The following is a 25,240-nucleotide window of genomic DNA, read 5'->3' as shown; positions in this document are numbered from 1 at the left end:
TGGACATTCAAGGTGGTACAATCAGAAACACAAGAAGATATCATTCTTCTTATTTGCAAAGTGATAAACCGTATAACCGACCGATGAATATACCTGAATTTCAACAACATCCTGATTTAAACCTTAAAGCATCCGGGGAAAGTCATCTTAACCTCCTTCACTGTGTAAATACACCCCCAATTAAGAAGAGAGCCAAAAGGTCCGTGGAAAAATCGCAGTCCTTATTAGAAAATCTTAAACAAGACACATTAACTTATGGTGAAATGCAAAACTTGAAATGGTCTGCTGTTGGTGATCCTGCTCAATCGAACCGTACATTTTACGAGTTACTTCGATGCTATTCCGACCCTTCTGTCAAAGAAAATGAATTATCGCAGTGCATCAAGGAACTTCATTATTTTGCGAGAACTAATGACGAAATTTTCAACATGATAGTCAACTTAACGCTAGAACGATCCCACTTAAATTTCTCCTCATGGTCAGCGTTGGTTGGCTCTATTGTCTCTCGAGGAGATTATGAAACTCAAAAGACTTTAAGCCGAATAATATTAACTGAGGAACCTCGACCACTCTCGATTGAAGAACATGCAAAGATACTCGAAGCAGTATACTTCATCCCTTCCGGACCATTGTACCCAGAATTATTCCAAGCTCTATTATCTCTTCATAAGAATTCCAGTAAAAGCGACGAGATAACTGTTCGCGCTATGTTAGTGACCGCAGGTTTAGTACGCCGGTCTCATGACGCTGGTTACAATAGAACATTGTCAGAATTCATAGCCCAACATTTACACCACAGTTTTAAGACACATCCAGCACGATTCCATGGCAGGGAAAGTCAGTCCTATGAAACTTACTTATGGAATCATTTATGTGCTTTTGGAAATTTAGGACATATTTCCTCGTTAAGTCTAATAACAAGATATTTGGATCATGACAGCTCAGGTATTCGATACTTTGCAGTTTCAGCTTTGCGGAAACTTCCACAACAGCACACAGATCACCACCTATTACGAATTCTTCGGACTGACGAACAGGTAACAGTAAAAGCAGGTGTGATAGAGGTTTTCCTAGAACGACGACAGAACCTGAGTGAGGAACTACGCGATGCCATCGAAGATGTTTTGTGGCGATCTGAGGAAGGCGACGAACTAGATTCTAAGATTACTGAATTCCTGGAAAACCATAATGAAAAGTCTCATCACGTGATAAAGAACTTACGAAAGCGAAGGTCCATTATTCGGCGGAAGAAAAGAGCACTTATCCCAGCATTGAAGCCCAGAGAATTTTCCTTAGGGGTAAAAAAGGAATGGAGAAAAGCATTCGGCGGTAGTAAAGCTGGAGCAGAGGCTGTCATGCGATTTGCCAACCATGTGAAACTAAGAATCGGAATTTTTGGTGGGAGCTTCGAAGTAAACTTGGATAATTTGGCGTTGTTTCGGGCTCACGCTTTAATGTGGAGTTTCGACATTGTCCATGGAAAGGCAGCATTCAAGATGGGAGCAGGATTCAAGAATGACATTCCTAAAGATATTATCCATACAGTCGCCGATACCGCCGATAGTTTTCTAGCTAAGGTTGATGCAATTTCGAGCATTTTCACCGAACATCTTCAAAAATTTCTCGACAAATTGAAGATTTATATTCCATTCATCCCTGATGCTTTTCTGAAATTTATCTCACAAACTGTCGAGTTCCTAAATCGAACAATTCATGCCTCGCGCTTTGGAAAATTCTTTAACCGAATTGTGGGAAACTGTAGAAACGTGTGGCACATCCATGCACTTTGGTCAAAGATTGAAAATTTAGTAAAGAAACTTTCCCTTAGCATTGATAAAATAAATCTGTCGACTGGATCTCTAGCAGACGGATTTGGTTTCCTCAAAAAACTGGTGGATCTTTTCGCGAAACTTGGCTTAAGGCTTCCGCGTGGTTTACCGATAGATTTCAATATAAAAAAATTCCTGGCACATATCAATGGCGCATTTCCTTCAATTAGTTATGGTGTCCAAGATTATTTTAAGGGGTTGGGAATTAGCTATCCCAAAACATTCTTTAAAATGTTTCACTTCAATGCAACTCTCAATTTTATCCCGTCTTTGAACAAATTTAGGATTGCAACGTTGCGTTTGAAAATGTTTGGAAATAATTTCTTGGAAATGCTTTCTGTATTCCGCGATATGTTAAACTTCGACCTACCCGGACTTTTCATCAAGATATTTAATCACGACTTTGTCAAAACTCAAGATTTTGACTTTGGGTTGCCCTATGATTGGAGAAAAAAATTTAATTTCAAAATAACATTTTCGGATCCCGATTTCGAAAAATTTAAAAACTTATTTCGCTTCTTATTCGAGATTTTTTTAAATCTTGATAGTTCAAATTTCGAATTCCGACAATTCTTTCGAGAAATACTACCTAAAATGAGAATCAAAATCGAAGCAAAGAAGCTGTTTGTGGGTGCAGACAATACAAACATAGCGAAATGGTTTCAACTTCTTATTACAGATTTTTACAATCTCATAAATCAGTTTGATTGGAAGATGTCGGAGGTTAGCAATAGTGCAAATTTTTTGGATAGCCTATCAAAAATCTCTAACGACTTCTTGGACTATGCACTTCCGAATATTTGCAAATTACAAGATTTTATGGTGAAATCAGCGGGGACATTTAAGGAGTTTGGAGAAAACATTGAAAATGATGCCATTGTTGAAATCAGAAAAATTACGAATGAAGCCCAGAAGACGATAACAGAAGTTAAAAATATCTCGGTCTTTGTTGACGAGTTCATCGATGAACTAAAGATTAACGTATCAAGTACAGCAAAGACCTTCGTTCAGCAATATTTGACCACATTAGAAGGATCTTTGGAAAGTGTTGAAGAACTTGCAGATATTACCGCGGAATTCACAGCAAAAACAAGCGCTAAATTAAAGGGATTTTGTTACAAAACTGCTGACATATCTGGTGAAATTTTGGACAAAATTCAGTCAGAAGCACAAAACGCTGTCAAAGAAATCAGTGATTTCATTACGTCAAATTCAGAAGGAATAACTGACCTCATTGATAAATTTAAATCAATTGTAACAAATGTAGAAGAATGGCACAAGCAAAATTTAGAAAAGCGTTTAGGGAAAGTTGCAATCATTAGTCAAACAATTGACGAGCTGTTATCTCTTGTCAAAAATGACAACAAACTTTTCTCCGACATTTCTAAGGTTTTCAAGAATATAAACAATGTCATACAACACCTTAACGATTTACCAACATATGCTCAGAAAGCGCATGATTTTGCAGATAAGATTAACGATTTCGCGACCAATGGCAAACTATGGGAAACAGAAATTAAGAAACTGGACGTTCGAAAGCATTTCAAATTGGATTTTGATAAACACTTACAAGAACTTTGCAAAGAGTTTCAATCCTTTGAAAAAGATATCACAAAGCATATTCAAGGTGACAATTTATTCAAGACATTCCGAAAATTTGTCACAACGGAAACTGACAATCTCATCATGAATTCTGTTGAGAAATTAAACATCGTAAAAATACCGTTGGAAAAAGCAAGCAAGGATCTAGAGAAAATGTCGAACTCAATTGCAGAAATTGAAGCAGTATTGATAGAATTACGACCATTCGCTGATAACTTCTCACCAGTATCACAAGAAATTAGCCAGTTACCAAACTGCTCAGATATTCAATCTATCTTTGCAGACATAATAAAAAGATGTGGAAAAGAAACAATAGCGTTCGGAAAACAAACCTACAATGAATATGCTGCTATGAAAACTGAAGTTGAAGCGTTTTTAGAACTACAATCCCACGTCGAGTGGGAAGGTTTAAGTTTGCATAAATGCATCAAAGGGGAAACGTGTCTGACTAACGTATATAAAAAGCAAGCCCAAAGCGTTTTAAATCAAATGAAGAAGCTCAGAAAGATATTTAATAATTTTGAATTTTTGGACGAATTGAAAATATGTAAACAAAAAGTGGAAGATGTGTCAGGAGTCTTCGCAAAAATAAAGAATATTTCAACTTTGATTAAGGAATTCTCATTTAAAGAAGAAGTTAATAAGATTAAGGATTTGTCTCAAAGGATCACAGGAAAATATTTTGGCAATGACTACAAAACAGAAGTAAGTGAATGTCTTTAATTGTTATGCAAAAACATAGGATGAAAGATCGATCATATGAAGAGAGGGGGCAAGGATCATTTCCCAAATTATCATCCCGAATTACCCAAATTATTTCCCGAAAATTAAGTCTCTAATCAACATGTCAGAATTTTTTAAATCTCCAAATCAACATCAGAATTTCTCAGACATTCGAGAATCTATCAAAACCCTTCTCCCCTCCAAAAAAATAGTAGATTACAGATTTTAGACTATTTATTTTATGGAATTGCTTGATATATAGCTTACCTTTTTCGCCTAATCAACTAACTAAAAAGCTTATAGACAAACATATAGAATTACTAATAGAAGAGTTCATGTAGCATGCTTTAGAATTCAAGCATGATGATTGCACCATTTACGCCCGCTGTTATTAATTCATCATCATTCTTTTTAAAATCAGAAGAAGAAACGGTCTGCCTTGAAGCCTGCAAGAATTGAAAAGAGTATTGCCGAACACATTAGAAAAGTCGAAGAAACGCGAAAAATGATAGAAAAACTGATTACAGAAGTCATTAGTGTTTTTCAAAAGGTATCTCGTGACAATATTGAACCATTTCAAAAAAAGCTAACAGATGTCCAACAAAAGTTTAGTATTTTGTTTCAAATAAAAGATAAGTCTATATCCATCAGTTCCATTCTGAAGCCACTCAAATCAGTTCTTGGAACAATGATTGGTTTCACTGAAACGTGCAATAAAGTCGTCGAACCTTTTGAAAAAGGAATCTTAGATGTACTTCGGAAAACATCCGATTTTGCTGAAATATTTGACAACAAACTGAAATATTATGGTAATAAAGTGAGAGACGTTTCTGAATTTATAAACAATCTGGTTGGCAAGATTGTATCGTTTCTTGATACAATACAGCTTCGGCAAAAGGGTTTGGACATCCGGGATTATAAAAAATGGAATCAATACAAACACTGTTCTGCTGAGGTTTGCTTGAGACTATTAAGAAGATCCACGTGGCTCTATCTTAACACCATTTTCTTGTGGAAGTATCCACACTTGGACGATTTGTCGTCGACGACGTTGTCAAATACGGGCAAGTGGCTGATACCTGGTCTTTTTGATGATTACAAGATACGCAGTATAGCTCAGCTGTCCAACAACGAAATGATATTAGGAATGCGTGGTGTTTCGTCGAATGCACAGAAAGCGTCCTTGTTAGTGGTAGTTGATATCAGGTCGTCAAGCACTGCTATTCTTAAAATTGTTCAATTAGAACATGACGGCTCGCCTTTTCTAGGCGACATGGGCGGTTTAGTAGTTGTCAATAACCTCATTTGGATGAGTAGTGGATACCGTCTTCACGGTATATCCTTATCCAAACTGCGTAATAGCATGTCCACTAAACGTCCAGTCACTATCAGCATCAGTAAAACAAAATCCTTCAACTACCAAATAACATCAATTTCATACGATGATCGAGACAGCAAAATTTGGGTATTGTATAGTAACAGTTTAAAAGTACAAAGCTATGCTATGAGTCCATTTGGAGATATACTGCAAGAGAAAGATACTCTGATTACTGAGCAACACACACGCGGTTTTACCATTGTACGACAGTATGGTATCAAATACGCATGCGTTGCTAAGTGTTCTTTAGCTGCAGGTTACCAGTGCAGATTGGAATTCCACAAGATTGATGGTGGAGCTCTCGACGAGTCAACTATTTTACGAGCTGTGCGAACACCAACAGGCCTAGAGGCTATCCAAACAGTGGACTCAGAAAATGTCGTCGCAGCGTTTTCAAGTGGAACATTCTCGGAAAGAGACAAAATTAAAAGAATTGCGGGAGATTTTGAAGATCGTTTTTTTAAATTCAAAGTACCAGTTCTTAAAACTGAGTTCACAATCACTGAAAATTGCCTTTTCTTTAAAGTAGCTTTGGATTACTTAATCCCTCGTCAGCGCCTATTCCCTTTCGGAGAAATGAAATGTGGTACCCGAAGAAAGAGAAGTGCTATAGAAAAGGTTTTGGATAAGGATGTGTACACAGAAGAACTAGAAAAACATCGCAGAGTTCGACGACAAGCAGCTGATGAAGTGACCTGTTTATGGAGTGTAGAAGGAAAGCCTCTAACTGGTAATTATACAGATATAGTTAATCACTAAATTTTCGGATTCATATTGTTGTAAAATATTGTTGATGATATCTTCTTCGTTGTAAGGCGTGTGTCAGATACCAAGCAGGTGTTAAATACCTAGCAGGTTGATTTGTAAACTGTTTACCCGTTTCCTTTGATGCTTTTTTATACAGGGTCCATTCCAGTTGTTCCAGAAATTAGTTTCACTATATCAGTATTTGGCATACCAGTAAAATTTTTCTTTGGAGCAGATCTGTACTACTTCGGGAACTATAAAATATCGCTTTGCTTACGTGATAGAGAAGTACGTCTTGCTCTCATACCTGGAGTGTGGCTAACTGTTTACGCGGGAGCTAGTCTGCCATTATTAATCATTGAAGCAGGTATAACATTTGAGGCAAGACTTCTGGAGACATATCTTATCCCTGAACTAACAGTGCGTGTAGACAAATGGCCATTGAACGCTTGTATACAGTTGAAATTGCAAATGACTCCCTTGAGTATACGTGTATATCTTTGGTTTCGCTACAGACTTTGCATTAAAATAAGTTACAAGCCTTGGTTTTCATTAAGTATCTCAATTAATTGGTGTTCCAAGATAACGTTTGCAGAATGGACTTGGTCGACGCGAGCGATTCATCACACGTTATTTAACAATTGTAATCAAAACAGAGACACTTCGCGTCCTGGTGTAGGACAATGTACTGCAAAGCAGGTTGGGGATCGGAAGTACTTCATTCAATGGCAGGGTTTTACCGAAGACACAAAAATCAATATATATATTGTTATGATCGGGTCAATCGCTGGTTCTGGAGACGATCACTATTCAATTCACGGAGAACGACAGAGTCTTCTAGTCCCTGATCTCAATATTATGCATGGTAGGTCTGTTTATGTTGGTGTGTATGCAATGAATGCTGATTTGCTTAAAAGTGATGTCGCTCATTGCCCTGTATTTACTGCCAAACGAAGATCACCCGTTATAACTTTCATCAACGATGGAGATTCTTTGGATGACATAGACTATCAAATGGATACTACCAGCCTTGCGATGAAATATGGTTTCAAAGGAACCTTTGAAGAATTATCGAGTGTTAGATGGGGAATCTCGTCATCCTCGAATTGCTCATTTTCTGAAAGTGAAGTCGATGTGTTACCGTTGAAAACTATTGGTGATACTTACACAATTAAAAAAACAGGCTTGAATCTGACAAGTGGTTGGAAATACTATGTTAGAGTAGTGGTCGTCAACCAGTTGGGATTGGCCAGCGTGGCTTGCAGTGATGGCATAACAATAGACACTACTCCACCAATACCACGTAACTTCACAGTTGGTAAGAAAGGGACGAAATTTATTCCTTCCGTACGACGGGTTTCTGGAAAATTTCAACACTTTATAGATAACGAAAGTCCTATTGTTAAATACGAGTGGAAACTAATTGACGAGAGTACAGGCAATGATGCAACACCATCCACAAGAATAGCATTGACACAAACGTCCCCATTACTTTATGGTTTGAGTTTAACACCAGGAAAAAAATATACCGCTGTACTCAAGGGAACAAATGCTGTTGGTCTTCACGCAGTTGTTAACGTGTCTGGCATCACACCTGATGACACGATACCGGTGTGCGAAGGCTTGCCAAGTGACGTCATTAGTTTCAATGATGTCATTGATCGTGATTTCGTTTCCAGTCTAACTAATCTTACAGCAATGTTCTCTTGCTATGATGACGAAAGCGGTATCAAGTTAATGCAAGCTGGGGCAGGAACCTACCCAGGTGGAGAAGACGTCCACCCATTTGTTGACATAACCAACTTACCAATGAGAGTATCAGACGATCTTAAAATCACGTGGGTTTCATTCAATAATATCAGTATAACAAAACTAAGCAGGTATCACGTCACAGTTATAGTTCAAAATATGGCAGGATACAGAAAAACGGTTTCTTCTGATGGTATACTCGTGGATACAACGGAACCCACCGTTCTACCGTCGTACATCCGAGATGGCCTTCAAGGTATAGATAAAAAGTATAGCAAGAGACTTGACGTATTTACAGCACATTGGGAAAATGCTTTCACCGACACAGAAACTGGAATTGGAGAGTATTTTGTTGGATTAGGATCGAGTCCTGGACAAGATGACAAATCGACGTTTAAGAGTAACAATTTAAGCACACAAGCTTCACTAAGCAGCGATCACTTGGAAAGTGGAAAGACATATTATGTTACAGTAATCGCATGCAACAGAGTCGGTATGTGTGTGAATGGTAGTAGCAATGGAGCAATGGTTGATTTTAAACCACCACATACGGGTGTAGTTACAGCAGGTCAGGAAGGACCACCACTGCAAATAACATGGATTAACAAAGCAGCTTGGGCACGATGGCAGTGGTGCCCTGCAGATAAGAGTGAACTTCGTGCTTCCTCAAATACTTGCGAACCATCCAGTTTTTATGATGAACATTCTGGGATAAGACGCTTCGGATTGACCGTGCTTTCTTATGATACAGCAAAAACGATAACACCAGTTAAGATCGTGGGTCGTGTAGTAACTAGTGGACTTCATGTAGTAATGCCAAACGGTGTGTTCTCTGTACTTGTCCAGGCCGAAGATCGTGCTGGCGGTAGTTCTAATGGGATTTCAAATCCTTTTATCATTGACACTACCCCTCCCAAGATTGCAAAACTTTATCATGGCATGGAAAATGGACAAATTTCGTATACACAGATTGAAGATTATGTATTCACTGCATTCTTTGAAATAACCGAAGATATTTCTGAGATTATTTCCTACAGCGTTGGTGTTTCTACGTTCCCCGAGGGAGATGACATTATACCCTTCGTGGAGTATAAGCTCAGCGTCACGGCCAACATCATTCATGTTAATTGGACATCTGTGAATTCTAATATTTTAATAAACGGTCGGAAGTATTACATAACAGTGAAGTGTACAAACGCTGCAAAATTATTTCTAATCGCTTCATCACCACCTCTAATTTTTGACAACGAGCCTCCATTGGTATCCCACGTGTTCGATGGGTGGGAATCACAAGATTCCCAATATCATCCATTCTCAAGTATTTACCGAATGCATTGGCAGCGAGTCGCTGATATTACTGGAATCCAGGAAATTTCCGTGTGCTTAAGCTCCACAAAGAATGAAAAGAAATGTAACCTACATCCGAAGATACAAATCTCCACTAAAGCAATATCTCACACATTCACAAATATATCCCTTCAATCAGGTTCATATTGCTACGCTTACCTCGAAATAAAGGACAACGCTGGTAACCAAGGGAAATTCTGGAGCAACGGAGCATTAGTTGACACTACTCCACCTAATAAAGGACGTGTAATTGATGGACAGGGAGGAAGTGACCAAGTCTACCAGCGAGAAACTAACATCCTTTATGCAAGTTGGTCAGGATTTTCCGAAAACGAGACCAGAATTCATCACTACGAGTTAGCCTTTGGCACCAGCCCAAATGATTCCAACGTTCAACCGTTTACAAATGTTGGTTTAGTCACTTCAGCATCCAGCTCAAACCTTCTAGTCTCCGAACTAAAGAGTGGTGTTGTCTACTATGCACAAATTATCGCCTACAATACATTGGGAATTCGCAGCGAAATCGCAATTTCCAATGGGGTTTTGGTCGATACAACACCACCAGTATTTCCATCAGCAGTTTCCGACGGAAAAGCCTTCCAATTTGACATTGATTATTCGAGTAATTCAACATCGTTGTCAATAAACTGGAAATGTTACGACAAAGAAAGTGGTTTAAGAAAAGTTCTTGTAGGGCTTGGAACCCAACCTGGTATTCAAGATCTTGTTGTTGACCGCTCTGTGTTGCCGTACCAAAGCATATACAATTTTGAAGGATTAAATCTGACTCAAGGACTCAGGTATTTTTCAACAGTGAAGTGCATAAACAATGTAGGATTACAAAGTTCAGCGGCAAGTGATGGCATAACTATCGATTCTACACCACCATTGTTAAAGTACGTGTACATTGGTCGAAGCCGTTACCATGGTACCACGCATATTGGACAAGGTTCTGCAATAATAGCCAACTGGAAATTTAATGACTTTGAAAGTACTGTGACTAGATACATAGTTTCAATCAACCATCTGGTGAACAGCACGAGAATTCTTGGTCCATGGCTTTTTAACGGAAATAAAACTTCTGAAAATGTCCACATCACAAAGAATGACTTAGAACACAACGAGCGTTACGTTATTTCGGTCATAGCCTTTAACGGCGCGGGTCATTTTACAACTGGCATCAGCAACGGTTTTATTGTCGATGGAACACCGCCTACTTGCACAAATATATACGATGTTACCCTCGATGGGGCAAGAACCAGTTTTAGTGGCCTGACCTCAAAGCTAGCAATATATTACAACTGTAATGATTCCGAAACAGGTATTATTAAGTACCAGTTTGCTATAAAAGACCTTAACACATCCATGTACATTTTCCCTTTTCAAAGCATGAAAAAAAAATCAGCACCCCTTGCTGTCGTTGACGGTTTTGGAAAACAAATTGTTAAACTTCAACATGGGGACAAGTACCAAGTTGGTCTTCGGATCACCAATAACGTAAACCTTACCAGCGAATACTGGACTGCGGGTGTAACAGTTGACACAACTGGTCCTATATTCCGTAGAGTTACACCATCGTACAGCGTTTACAACGATGCAATTCAAGTACTCTGGCAGTTACTCGATAATGAAAGCGGTATTAGAATTTTGTATTGGTCATTGCATACATCGCCGGATCCTAAATATCTTGAGAATTTCACTGAAATATCTTCAAATGCCACACAACTCCTGATTTCTGACAGTTCTCTGAAGCTTGGTGTGACATACTATGTTCATTTTAAAGCTATCAACACTGCTGGTTTATCAACTTTGTTTGTATCAAATGGTGTCATCGTTGATCGAACTCCACCAACAGCTGGCCGTGTGTCAGCCGACTTCGCAGTGCCCAAGAACTACGATGGCAATCCAAATATGACTGACGGTGCAACATTTACAGTCAGATGGACAGGATTCATTGATCCAGAAAGTGGCATCAAGTCATACGCGTGGGCGATTGGGCTGGTTAAAGAAGAAATAATTGCACTTGGTAATGCATTCTTCATCGACATCCAGTTTACGGGCTCTGTAAACGGCTATATCATTAAAGACCAGACCATACATACTGATAAAATATACCACGTATGTATAAGAGTTCTTAATGGAGCTGGACTGACCACAACGAATTGTTCAGATGAAATACGAGTAAAGCTCGGTAAGTTAACAGCAGGCGTTGTATATGACGGACCTTTGACTGAAGATATTGATTTTCAACTTGACGATAAAGCATTGTGGCTTCATTGGGCTGGATTTGAAGACCCAGTTTATGGTCTGAAAAGGTATGCCTGGTGTTATGGAAAATTTGCAAAAACGGAAAACGACACGTTCAATTGTTTGGATTCGATATCACCTGTTGATCCACCACTTCAAATTTCCGCGCACAAATTTTATAATATTTCTTTACAACATGGACAACGTTATCTCGTCAAAGTTGAAGCGGCAAACCAAAGAGACGAAATCGTATCCTCTACCTCAGATGGTTTTAGAGTTGATCGTACAGCACCGAATCCGGGAATATTGAAAATAGGTGGTTCGCAAGGTGGCAGAACTATATATATAACTGGAATTTCTGCACCAATTGTTTCATGGTCTATGTACGAAAGTGAAAGTGCGCTGCAAGAATTTCATTTCGGTATTGGCACCTTTCCAAATAATGATGACATTTTCCCCTTCGCCAAACTTGATGATAGTACACATTCTTTGAATCTTGATGAGATAAACTTTAACCTCACTCACGGGCTTGCTTTCTATATCACTGTACTCGGAATAAATGTTTTGGGACTGAAGTCGACAATAATTTCGCCTCAAATAATCGTTGACTGGCTGCCACCAACGCCCAACATTATCCGAGACGGGAATAAAACTAGTGACATCGATTTCCAGTTTGACATAGAACACATATCAGCTAGCTGGGAAAAATTTCTTGACGCAGAGAGTGACATTGTGGAATATTTGTACTGTGTCGAAACTAGACCAGGTAAAACTACAATAAAGACTAGTTCGAGTAGCTTTCACCAATCCTAACAGTGTGCATAATAAGTCTGTGGTAACTCAAAAAATAACAGAAGCTGCTCTTCAAATTTTTCATTGTTCAATATTAGATAATAATTTTATATAGTGAATATGCGGAGCCTATAGGTTAAGTAAATTACGCGCTGAACTAGGATCGCATACTGAACTGCAGCTGTACGCAAACTAACTTATAAAAAAGAGACTAATTCAATCTTTATCGCTTTTCAGATGCTTGTAATGTCCAAAATCAAACTTCGGTAGGCTTAGAACGTCGAGCAGAGGTAGGAGCAAAGCTTGAACATGGTCAAACGTATTTTGTAACCGTGGCTGCTGTCAACAGTGCTGGGTTATCAACAACTTCTTCGTCCAACGGAGTAACAATAGATACCTCTCCTCCTATCATACAAGGTTTCTCCATACTGTCTGTTGCTAACTTAGATCAAAACACAACAAAAGAAAACATCACTGCTGTTTCAACAAGCCAGTGCAAGATACAAGCCAGCTGGGACAGCATTACTGACAGCGTGAGTGAGATCAAACGCGCGTCAGTTTGTGCAACCACGATAGAGGAAGACTGCAATTTGTTAACGTGGCAGGATCTTAACCCTTATTCTTTAGCTGTCAGTATACATTTTCAGAAGCCATTGCAATCTGGAACTATCCTTATACTAAAACTTAAGGGTGAGAACGGCGCAGGTTTAAAAACAGTCGTAAATTCGCATAGAATTCTCATAGACACCACTCCTCCCCGAAAAGGTTTTGTCAAAATTGGTGGTAAAGAAGATCTAGTTTGGTTAAAGGAAGGCCAACCACTCATTGCTTCTTGGCAAGGCTTTACAGATACTGAAAGCGGAATTAAGGAATACAAATGGAAAATCTGCTTAGCAAGTCAAATTTCCAATTGTGTAACTACATTTGTAAATGTTGGTTTGAAACGTAACGTTGTTTTAAGCGATATAGGCCTCGCCCACAGTGCAGAATATAGGTTTGTGGTCAAGGCTGTAAATTTTGCGGGAATTGATACTAATTCTGTTTCGAATTCGTTTATTCTTGATAAAACGTCGCCAGAAGTAGGTATGGTATTTCATGGACATAAATCCTTTGAAGACAAATATTACCAAAGTTCATCCAAAGAAGTTTCTACCAGTTGGACAAGTTTTTCAGACAAAGAAAGTGGAATCTCCAGCTATGAGGTTTGCATCGGTTCAATCCCTGGCCTTTGTGATGTATCCGAGTTTAGAAACGTTGGTTTAGCTACCAGTGCTATCACAGGCAACTTGCATCTTCATCACAATGCCACATACTACACAACCGTACGTGCAACAAATGGAGCTGGACAGACCAGTTTTGCGTCGTCAAGTGAGATAATTATAGACCTCACATCACCAATTGGTAATATGCTTCGGGACGGCGAGGATTCAGATGAAGACATCTCCCACCATGACTCGTTCATCAGCATCAACTGGGATGAAGCGCACGATTCAGAATCTGGCATTTCAAAATATGTCGTTTGCGCAGGAACTGTGATTGGAGCGTGTGATTTAGTTTCCCCAACCACAGTGAGCAACAGCTTTGCAGCCAAATTGAATGTCGACCCAGCAATTAGTTCTGGAACTGTAGTGTATTCAACACTTTGGGCATATAACAACGCTGGTACATCAACAGAAATATATTCTGATGGAGTCTTGGTTGATAGTACACCACCTGAAACAGGCAAGGTAAATATTAATGAGTGGGCGGGGTATATGTTCTGGATTACCTAAAATATGTGCAAGGTTAATTACTGCTGAACTGAATGTTTTAATTAATGTCTTGATCAATGACTTACAGTTTTCTCCATGAAAGAACAACATGTTAACTGAATGGTAAGAGTATTAAAACGTATGAAATATATTTCCAGGTTGAGATAACATCATTGAGCACGCCACAAGGAAAAGCAAGATATCTCACAAGCAAGGAATCTCTGTGTGCAACCTGGAATACCTTCAACGACACTGAAACTGCTATTGTTTCTTACCATTTCTCCTTGTGTTCGAAAATGAATGAGAAAAGTTGTCCTATTTCGCGACGGAATCTAAACAACAAAACTTCCATATGTATAGAAGAACCAGCAGTTACAGAGGGGGTAGAATATTTTGTTGAGATTACAGCAACCAACGAAGTCGGACTTAGTTCTACTTCAAAGTCCATACATTTCGTTGTCGATACAAGCGAGCCAGATGTTGGTCAGGTTTTTGCGTCCAATCCATTAGGGGGGAAATACGATTTTATCTCATCGGTTGTATTCGCAAGTTGGAATGGGTTTTTGGATAAAGAGAGTGGAATATCAGAATATCTCATTTGTATTGGAAAAGAGCCCGGCGTGTGTAACTTAGCAGATTCAGTTTCTGTCGGCAAAACATCACAGTATTTTTGGTACAATTTAAGTTTGGTATCTACAGAAGAATATTTTGTTTCTATAAGGAGTGTAAACAACGCTGGGCTTTTCACAGATTATATCGCCTCAGATCCATTCACGGTGGACACAACAGGTATTGTGTAGAACCGAAAAAAAATATGTAAATAAAGAAATGAATGATGCAATACTCTAACGTTTGGTCTTTTTTAGCTCCGTTACCAGGCGCCGTTTTTGACGGATCTGAAAGTGGGAAGATGTTGTCTACCAACAGAATCCTGACCAAGTATCTGCCTGTTGGTTCAAAGTTGAAGACCCGCAAAGTGATATCACAGCGCTAAGTTGGTGTATCGGTTCGGCGCCAGGGTCATGCGATCAAATGCCAAACACACAAATAGATATAAATGCCACAAAAATGTCTGCATTTCTCCAAGAACCTGCTGAAAACGGAAAACGATTCTACGTCACGCTGACCGCTGTGAATGGCGCTGGTTTAAATACTACAATGATGTCGGATGGTGTTACAATTGATTACACACCACCAGTTGCAGGAAAAGTTGTTGTTGGTGAAGACAGCGAGGTGGATTACATAACAAATGGTGATACAATATATGCTCACTTTTTAGGATTTGCGGACACAGTAAGCGGTATAAAATCATACCAGTTCGCGTTATGCGAGAAGAGTAATATATCATCCTGTCCAATGGAGTTTACTAACATTGGTCTACAAACTAATATCACGTTATCAGGTTTGTAAATCTCTGCGTCTTTTGACCAAATTATTCTTGCACAATAAATACCTTACTGTATATGGTCTACCACTGCGATTCGACAAAGTATCGCATACAATACGGTCAGATTTCTTCCTAGTTTTGCCTCTGTGCTGTGCTCTTCAACGTCAACAATTAGTAACTAACTTCCTTTCTCGACTAACTCTCAGGTCTCGAACTGGAAAATGGCAAGGGATATGTTATAATTGTCCGCGCTTCAGATTTTGTTGGCTTGACTGTAGACGAAACATCAAATGAATTCATCGTAGATGAGACTTCTCCAGTTTTGGGGTGGATTTCGGTTGTCAGTCCATCACCAACTAACTTTGACATGACAAAAATAACATCAAAGTATGTCGACAAATTTATTACAGATAATTCAATCAATAATACTAGAAACAAAAATATTAGGATATCTTGAATCTTAAATTTTTCTTCTCCAGATGGGGAAGCTTTTATGATCCAGAGTCAGAAGTGGTCCACTATGAAATCTGTCTTGGTAAAGCACAAGGAGAATGCGACGAAATTAACTACCTGTCAGTCGCGTTGAACACAACGTACACATTTAATGGCCTAGAATTGCGTCATGAAGAAGAATATTACGTCACGATCAAGGCTATTAATGTCGTTGGGTTTTCAACACAATCAACATCCAACGGTATTAAGATTGACTTGACTCCACCCGAGCCAGTCAAGCATATGAGTGGTAGTTCCTCTGATTCTGGTGGAGTTTGTAATTCACTGTTCGATAACTGCGATGAAAAAATACCAGGTGAGTAAGCACAATTAACTTATCTAATTTCTCCAGTAAATATTCTCTTCTTCACCAGGGTTCCATCTATAAGTCGTGCACAAGTCTGTTGTATACACTGTCCATCTCCGTCTATATACCTCTTGCATTGCATCGGTTCACTAAGAATCAATGCGTATTTAGCTTGCCATTTTCTTTTCATAAGACTCGGAAGAGAGAAAAGTTGAGGTGTCATGCGAGATGATGTATTAAAAGCCACATGGCAAGAACACGAAGATAAGGAGTCTGGAATAGCCTTAACTGAATGGTGCATTGAAACCGTCAATAATACTTGTAATGTTCAGAGCTGGGACACTGTCGCGCCGAACACGTTAACAGTTTCTGCTATAATCCACTCTCCGCTCACCATCACCCAGGTTCGAGCTGTCGTGCGCATAACCAATGGAGTGGGTAACTACGTGCTACTCAAATCCCCCCAATGTAACCCTGAACAAACTTTCCCACCTCTAATCAATGTTTCAGTTATCCACGAACTAAATGACACAACGCCTGTCTCAGTTTATCAAACCAACAGAGACGTGATTATTGTCACCTGGTCACTACCAGAAAACAAGTCTTGGTATTCGCGTGTTCAGGCTGCTCTGGCAATATATGATCAAAATTCCATCAAAACAACGCTGGATACATGGCACGGAGAAACCCTAGTATTTGATTTCGTGGATATCTTCGGTGAAAAATCATACATCATATTTAGTGGCAGTAGATTGCAACCATATATCAAGTATCGCCCAATAGTAAGACTCTGCAATACATTCGACCTTTGTTCCGATTCCACCGGTGATCCAGTGATTATAATTCCCGACGCACCTCCCGATTTACAGATTAACGCGACTGACACAATAGAAGGCACAGAGCAAAATCGTTGGCAAAAATATGTTGGAATCCCGCCAATGACGCGCGAAATCTTCGAAGAAACCTTATTTTTGTCCGATCCACTGAGTGTACTGATTAATGCTAACCTCAGACACACGAATGAAACCACACTTTTTAGCAAACATGTGCCCATAACATACAACGCAAGCATTCATAGAGTCACCTCTGGTGCAAACGAAACTAGAAATGTAACTATTGATAGTCGAGAGATATTTAATAACTCTCATCTTTATAACGATGTGAACGTTTGCTGTTCAAAAAGGAACAAGGAATCGAGATTTGTTAATTCAGACCGCCAGTTTAAACCGATAGCGGAAACGAATCTATTCGGCATCACAGTTAGTGCTGTGGGCAAGCGTTCTGTAGTGGCATCCTCCAAAGATACAGTGTATATGTTTTCGACGGAGTCATTATATGTCACACCCATCCGAAATGTAGTGGTTAACACGAGCAGCAACCATAGTTACGTAAAAGTGAAAGCAAAAAATAATACAGTTCTGGTTTCTGTTTCTGGGTCGTTACTGTTATACAAGCAAAGCGATACCAACTTAACATCATCAAGCCAATTTCTCTACATAACAAACTGCAATCATACAAGAACTGATGAGCCTGAGCATTGTTCGGATGATAACCAGTGGTCTTCAGTAGGAAGCGTGGGGCAGGTATTCGATTACGACGGTAAGGATATAATTGCTGTCAGCGGTATAGATCATGAAGGTTTCAGCGTCATTGCCATTTTCAAAAATGACAATAACACGTGGAGATTAAACCAGGTACTCGGACATGAAGGAAACAATGTTCCATACAGCATAGCAATCAACGAGCAGTTCATGGTTATAGCAGGCAGTAAAGTTCGCGTGTACACAAAGGGATTAGACTCTTTCTGGCAATTAGAAAACACACTTCCGATCTCTCCGCAAAATGTTGTAAGCGCAAAAACTGTCTACCTAACGAAAAGAAACGAACTATTTATACTGACGAAACGAGCAACGACATTTAAGGTTTTTGAGCTTGGAGCTCCATCAGCAAAAGCCACAAAGAAGTGCAAATATGTATTCCCAAAAAATATTAAGCTGAGCGGCGCTTTGGATGTTTTAGAAGACAGTATTCTTATTGCCGCAATTGGAATAAAATCAAATGGCCGTGATGGTGCAGAACTGATATCTTATGACAGCGAGGATGGTTGCGTAAGAATAGGTGGGGTACTTTCTAAGTCAGGGTCACCTTTTGATAACAGTGATGCAATTGCATCCGTAGCCATTACAGAGAAATACCTTATCATTGGAACGCCTGGAAAACTTACATGGCCAACTAAATACGTGAATGTGGGGACAGGAGGACTGTACGTTACGACGTTTTGTAAGCGGAATCACATACGCAAGAAGGTATTGGGAGACAATCAAAAAGAACACGTCATATGTGTACCATGCAGATTGAACGAAAAGGCGTACCCTGGATTTGAAGACCAGTGTACTGATTGTACCAACAGCATATGTTTACACAATTCCACTGATGCGAGATTCAAGGTTTCGCATTGTGACACTTATCCCTGTACCGTGTCGAAAAACCGAACCATTGGACAAAATATTTCAAGGGATAATCTGACTGTTACTGAATGGACACAAAACTATGAAGGTGAAGAGTTTTACCTGCCAGGATCCTCACAGAGTTATTTCATCAGACTCACACAACGTTTAGCAACAGGAACCACAACCACCTCTGACAGCTTTCCATTTTCTATTGATTACACTTCACCCGAGGCTGGCTCGGTCTTCGATGGGTTAGGTAGCGATGAGTCTCGGAACTGTTCCACAAATACCACTTTCAGTTCTGAACATCAATGCACAAGCAGGAGTTTCTCAGAAACAGACTTGGACTACACGTATAACACCACTGAAATCAGCGCTCGGTGGCTTGATTTTCGTGACGACGAAAGCAACATCGCCCATTACTTCTGGTGCATAGGTTCCACTCCTCTCAATGATGACATAATGTCGTGTGAAAATGCAACAAACTCCCTTAATCGGAGTCTGACAGGGTTGTCTTTACAACATAACGATAAGTATTACGTAACTGTATTAGTGTGCAACTATGCTGGATTATGCACAGCCAAATCAAGCGATGGGGTCTTGGTTGATACGACTCCTCCAATAATACATTACGTCAGAGATGGCCTGGTTGGACCAGATATCGACTTCCAAGTGAGTCTAAATTTAAATGTTATTCTTTAAATTAATTTATTGTTTCAAATAGCAGTTATAACCATCGATCAATGATATTAACCCAAAAAAAAGATCATACCGAATATTTTATACTAATAATCCGGTTTGTATTAACGTTGGTTTGAAAATCTATTATCGTCATTTGCGACACGCGGCGATGGCAAGCGTGACGTGTGATTTCTGTAGACAAATAGCTTTCTTTACAGAAAGGTTTGGGAAAGCCTTCATCTAGCTACGAATTCAGGTAAATAACACTTTTTAAGCCCAAACTCATTGGACAACTGGTAAATATTGTAAAAAGGGCGGAAAAGATTAACAGCTCTTTAGCATGCTATTTGAGCATGCCTTGAGCGTCTATGTATGTCTTTAGGTATTTACGAATGTTATCTTTGGTAACTGGGAGGCAGAAGACCCAGAAAGCGGCGTGGTGTCATATGAGATAGGTTGGGGATCCGAACCAGGCCAAGATGATGTCTGGGAATTCCAAGAAATTGGAAACGCTTCGAGATGGTACGCGAAATTCGGCAGCGGTGATCTGGAGATTGGCGGCAAATTTTATGTGACAGTTAGAGCAATTAACGCAGCTGGTCTTGAGTCAGAACCAATGACATCCAACGGGATAACAGTCGGAAAAACAGAATTTGTATTTTCGAAAAATGATTCTGGTTCATTCTTTTTCGATACGGTAAATATAGATGCAAACGAGACTAAGGAAGAGGAAGAGGTCGGACATACATTTGGGACCGTGGATGTTCCAGCAGGAGCGGTTGAGGACAACGTTAAGTTTCAGATGTACAGTCTGGGAGAAAAAGAATTGAAGAATGGCACTGATGATAGTACAAACGTTGTCGACCCTGAAGTTGTTAAGCCACCCAAGGTACGAGCGTTCATTTCAAACAGATTTTGCGCGGATCCCGCGGTCATATTTTAGCCAATCAGCAGCACACAGAAGGGTTGTTGAAATCCATTCCACAGTATTTAATCGACTACATCTTTTGTTATTCTTTATGAAACTGGTCGAAATTTTGTGATTATGGTTAGTTATAAGAACTATAGCTATTTTTTACCCAAATAACGTATATTTCAAAAGATATTAAGTTGTTTAAATTATTTTCGTTTCGAATTACTTTCGTTTATTCGGTGATTAAAAAATTTGAATAATGTCAATCTAATACAAACCTGTATAAAGAAATTCAGACTTGAACTACAGTAATATTGCAAACTATTGTTTACTTTTGCTTTGTAGCATTTCAAACTTGGTGACTACAGTTTCCAGATTAAAGCTTACGAACCAGAAAACAACACGTTGCAGTCTAATTATCGTTTCAAGAAACCAATAACAATTACTTTGGTATACGACGTCGAACAAATGTTGAAAATTAACAAAAAGGTGGTTAGTGACGACGTGACAAAAGATGACATTGATCCTGTGCTTTTACTTTGGGATACCAAGAATCAAACATGGTATTTCTTTATATATTCTAATTTATATCATTGATAGCATTAGAGCCATAAACTTGCAAACGCGGCTAAAAACGCCATGCCATATTCTGCGTGCACCCCACGGCAGCAAACACGGTTGCAGTCAAAAGAGTTTAAAAAGTGAAACATCCCAACCATTACGTGAACTAGGGTCAGCATGAGTTGCGAATTGTTCACGGGAATGTATGTCTAATCCTACCTCTTGTTTTGCATCTCCAATGGATCACATGCTACCAGTGCGTCTGCATGCGCGTAGTCTCTCCAAGGTATGTTAAAATATCACTAACTTCTGCACGACTCGTTAAGCGGGAAGGCCCTTTAATTTAAGAGTTCGATGAGGGCTTGATCAACTCTTTGAAACAACATTCTTCTACCATTGATCCAGAAAAAGGTGGCCTCTTCGACTTTTGACTCTTTCATGTTTAAAGGTCTGGTATATGGTGGACAATATACTGGCTCATAACATGTTTCAACTTTATGACAAGCTTTATTCATGATTTTGACAGCTAGTTGCTCATGCCTCATCCCTAAGTGACTTACCAGGTTAAAGCCAACCAAGTGCATAAACACAAATTGAGGATTGTATAGAATCTTGGATGTCTTATCCGCTTATCTAGCCTATGCTATGATGTACGGATATGTGGTGTGCAGATGAAAAGGCTCAAAAGAGAGTTGAGAGTCATCTGGGCACACCTAAAAGCATTAACAGAGAGATTTTACCTTTGACCTTGAATTCCTCACTGTTGAGCAAACTCTGTTTTAATTAGTTGTTTTTTCACTGAGGTTGGAAAACTGTGGCCAAATTACTTGCTGTGCCTCTGAATTGACAGTGGTGATAACCCTTATGCAAAACTAAACCATTCCCCTAACTTCTTTCATACTTTTGTACAGTAGTGTAGCAAGCCTGTCAATTTGTCCTGCTATGCTAATATTTTCGTGTTCACTGACTGTGAAAACAATAGATTTCTAAAGACATGAATAATTATAATAACTCGAAATTTACATAGCGGGACAAAATCGTCAGGCTGGCTACGCCACTACTTTTTTATGCTAACTTATGGGCTGTTTACATGACCCAGAGGTGTGGCTAGGTTGAGTGAGGCTGGATGGCCAAGTCCCCCTGGTGAAATTTTGTGCAACATTGTTATGCAGTCAAAAATGCAAAACATCTGTGTGTGATCTTGCCCATCAATATTGTCCAGCTTTAATGCCACAAAAACCTGCCAAGATTTAACAAAGCGTGGAATGACTGTGAGCTATTGAAATATTTAATATTTCGCAGTGGTGTGGTCATCCTAAGCTCCTAACAATAGCATGCAGTGGTTTGGTTTCATAAATAACTTTTTAACACTATATGTATCCAGTGTTTATAATGTTCACAAACCTTATGTTAAGATCTTCGTATAATATAAATGGCTGACTTGGGGACTTTCCTCTTCAATGATAAGAGACCAAAATTTCTGAATCATTTCGGTCGCTTCCAGTGGCATTTCGACGTTGTTTAACCTGGCTAACAAATTGGCAGCTAATATAGTCGGCGGCTTGACTATTAGGCTTAAGACAACACTTTATTTGCGATGTTTTATTAAAAATATTAAAATACAACAATACAACAGCGGCCAAATATTTACGATTTTCCCGCCAAAACGGTTACGTGTTTGTCTCGCGTGGTGTCCTGCGCGGAAAATAACAATAGTTCAAAACAAGAGCGTTTCATAGTGCAGCTGGATCAAGTCGAACTCCCAGTCCTAAGGCAAATAGGTCAACCAGAAAACTGTGATTGTGTTCGGTGTTACTTGTATTACTTAAGTCCCATGAGCCAACCTTACTTAACAGGGGCGGCGGAACAGGGGGGGCTAGGGGGGCTTTAGCCCCCCCAGAAATAAAAGTGGGGGGGCTTAGCCCCCCCCAAAAATTTCATGAAGAATGTCAGAATGGGAGAGCAAATATACAAACTACGTTAACATGAAGTCGTCAAATTCATGCTCGCCGGCGTATTAAATGCTAATAAAAATTTGATATCCTATATTATTATTATTCATAGTTGTCTTTAACCGCAGAATATTCGTGGTTGTATATTGTTATTATTTTCGGACCGCCATTTTGTTCGGAAATTATTTTGAGAATCTGAGAGATGTAGAAGATATCACTACACGCGCTGTGCCGTTTTCAGTTTGTGTTTGCCCATGAAAAACCACGATGAAAGCGGCAAGTAAGACTCTGAAATGGCCATTTCCGAAGATCTAGAGCATTGAAATTCAAAAAAAATTTCGCTCGGCGCCAACCATGGTGGCGCCTCGTGAAATTAGCCCCCCCAAAATATATTATGTTCCGCCGCCCCTGTTACTTAACAGTTAAAACAAACATGTCTCACATTCCACATGGTATTTTCGTTTAGCGATTTTACATTCTTAATTTTGACCACTAATACGTTTTTATTTCTTATCTCAACAGGTTTGATGCAGCAAAAACATGCCCAGAACCATGGACACACGTTGATAAGCAAGCAAAACTTATTAAAGTTAAAGTTTGTCATTTGACCCAGTTCGCGCTGTTTTGGACCTTTGAAGCTGAAAACGGACTATTTGAATTCCACAAGGAAACTAATGGTATGGGTCAGTGCGTATAAATTTTCTTTATTTACAATCATAATTATTAGAATACGTTTTATGCCGAAAATTATGACTCCAATAGCATAATCTCCTATAAAAATTCGGTTATATACTGAGTTCTTCTGAGGCAAGAATTTCAGTATGGTGGCAATTTTATGAGGCAGAGATTCTACAATTCAATTTTTTTAGGCACCACATCCAAGCCCCCTCCTCATGGTCTTGTCGGAGAAGATAATAATGTGATCTATAACCCAGAGAGATACGGCGACAAAATGTTCTTTGATGTGGTTAGATACAAAGGTTCTACTGGTGAAATAAATCTCACGTGGGCTGTCACCATCCAACCAGGCACCCCTCCTTCATTTGCTGTCACTCCGAAGTCAGGCAAACTACGATTTCACGAGGGCCAATGGAATTCCTCCATTCAACTGCGCTTTCCTTTCATACCTGATACAGAGAAAAAAATAGCGATTTTTGTTAAATTGATCGATGTATCTGGTGGTGCAATGCTTGGAAATTTCACTACTGTGAAGATAATATTTCCACAGAATGTCAGCGACGATGAAGTGACCACTCCCATCAAAAACAATAACAATGAGTCTAATATTATTTTGGAAGTCCTTTTGCCAAGCCTGGGTGGTGCTTTGCTAATAATCCTTGGTATAATGGTTGCAATTATTTTCTCGCGCCGAGCGCGGATTAGGTAAGAAAGTTCGTTAAGCAACATGGCCTGAAGAACTAGCTAGAGTCTTATATTAACGTTCGTCCACTATGCTAACGGCACACGTATTCCTAAAATCATATATATCGACTATACTATTCTAAAATAAAAATATTTTATCTATAGGAAAGAGCGGGTGATAAGGTCTTCTACACATAGGGATAACCCAACCTATGGCTTCTCGTAAGTAGATCTACCACATCCTTACAGCATAAATTAATAATTGTGTTGTTGAGGTTGTGTTAATCATAACAAAATAAGGGTTTATTAAATTACTAACATGCAGTAAAAATTAAAACTTATTTCCTATTTTATAGGCAAACTGATCAAACACACAGTGGTTTGCAACAGTCAGAGACTTCATTCACCGACAAAGATCCACCATATTAATCGCAGGAATTAGAGGGAATTAGCAGTATGTCATGTCAAGTTGTAGTAACACAAACTAAGGAACTAACAAAAAAACAATTAATCAACGTAATATTTTAAGTGGGTAAAATTTTCAGTTGTTTTCCGGTGACTTGTTTTACCAAATCGTTTTGTTAAAAATGAGTAGCCTTGGTACGTACCATACAGCCGGGATCGTGCTGTGGTACGTCGTCTATAGTTGTTTGACGTACTAAATTTATCTATATATATAATTGTTTAACGTACGAATAACCATGATAATAACCATGATAATAACCAATATGCATATGTGCATCATTAACCATAATTATTATAAACACTGTTACTTGTGTATATATAACAATAATAAAGAATCACTTTCCATACAAAAAATATTCTTTCAAGTTAGTAATTCATTCGCATGCCCCTGAAATATCTGCGTGTGCCCAAACACCGAGGGCGGGCCGGTGCATGGGGGGTTGATACCACCAATAATTGAATACACCGTAAATGAATGCGTGTGCACTATAAACATGCACGTCTG

General features: G+C 39.1%; 1 protein-coding gene across 1 annotated transcript; it reads left to right on the top strand.

The window, feature by feature from the left end:
• The first annotated feature begins 216 nt into the window (after nucleotides 1-216).
• On the top strand, nucleotides 217-25,077 carry LOC114533496. The gene is given in 18 exon segments (XM_028555026.1): nucleotides 217-3,614; nucleotides 4,047-4,136; nucleotides 4,576-6,265; nucleotides 6,268-6,279; nucleotides 6,458-12,388; nucleotides 12,652-14,141; nucleotides 14,324-14,954; nucleotides 15,032-15,132; nucleotides 15,135-15,567; nucleotides 15,759-15,939; nucleotides 16,032-16,360; nucleotides 16,580-19,473; nucleotides 19,865-20,371; nucleotides 20,741-20,958; nucleotides 23,431-23,585; nucleotides 23,778-24,291; nucleotides 24,436-24,492; nucleotides 24,627-25,077. Coding segments are annotated over 18 exon segments (18,657 nt in total). The 5' UTR covers nucleotides 217-263; the 3' UTR covers nucleotides 24,700-25,077.
• Nucleotides 25,078-25,240: the final 163 nt, after the last annotated feature.

Source organism: Dendronephthya gigantea, unplaced genomic scaffold, assembly GCF_004324835.1.
Source record: "Dendronephthya gigantea isolate DGI-Jeju-01 unplaced genomic scaffold, DenGig_1.0 000092F, whole genome shotgun sequence".
NCBI classification, from domain to species: domain Eukaryota; kingdom Metazoa; phylum Cnidaria; class Anthozoa; order Malacalcyonacea; family Nephtheidae; genus Dendronephthya; species Dendronephthya gigantea.
The sequence above is the reverse complement of the archived record's forward strand: the minus strand, read 5'-3'. Positions and strand labels throughout refer to the sequence as shown.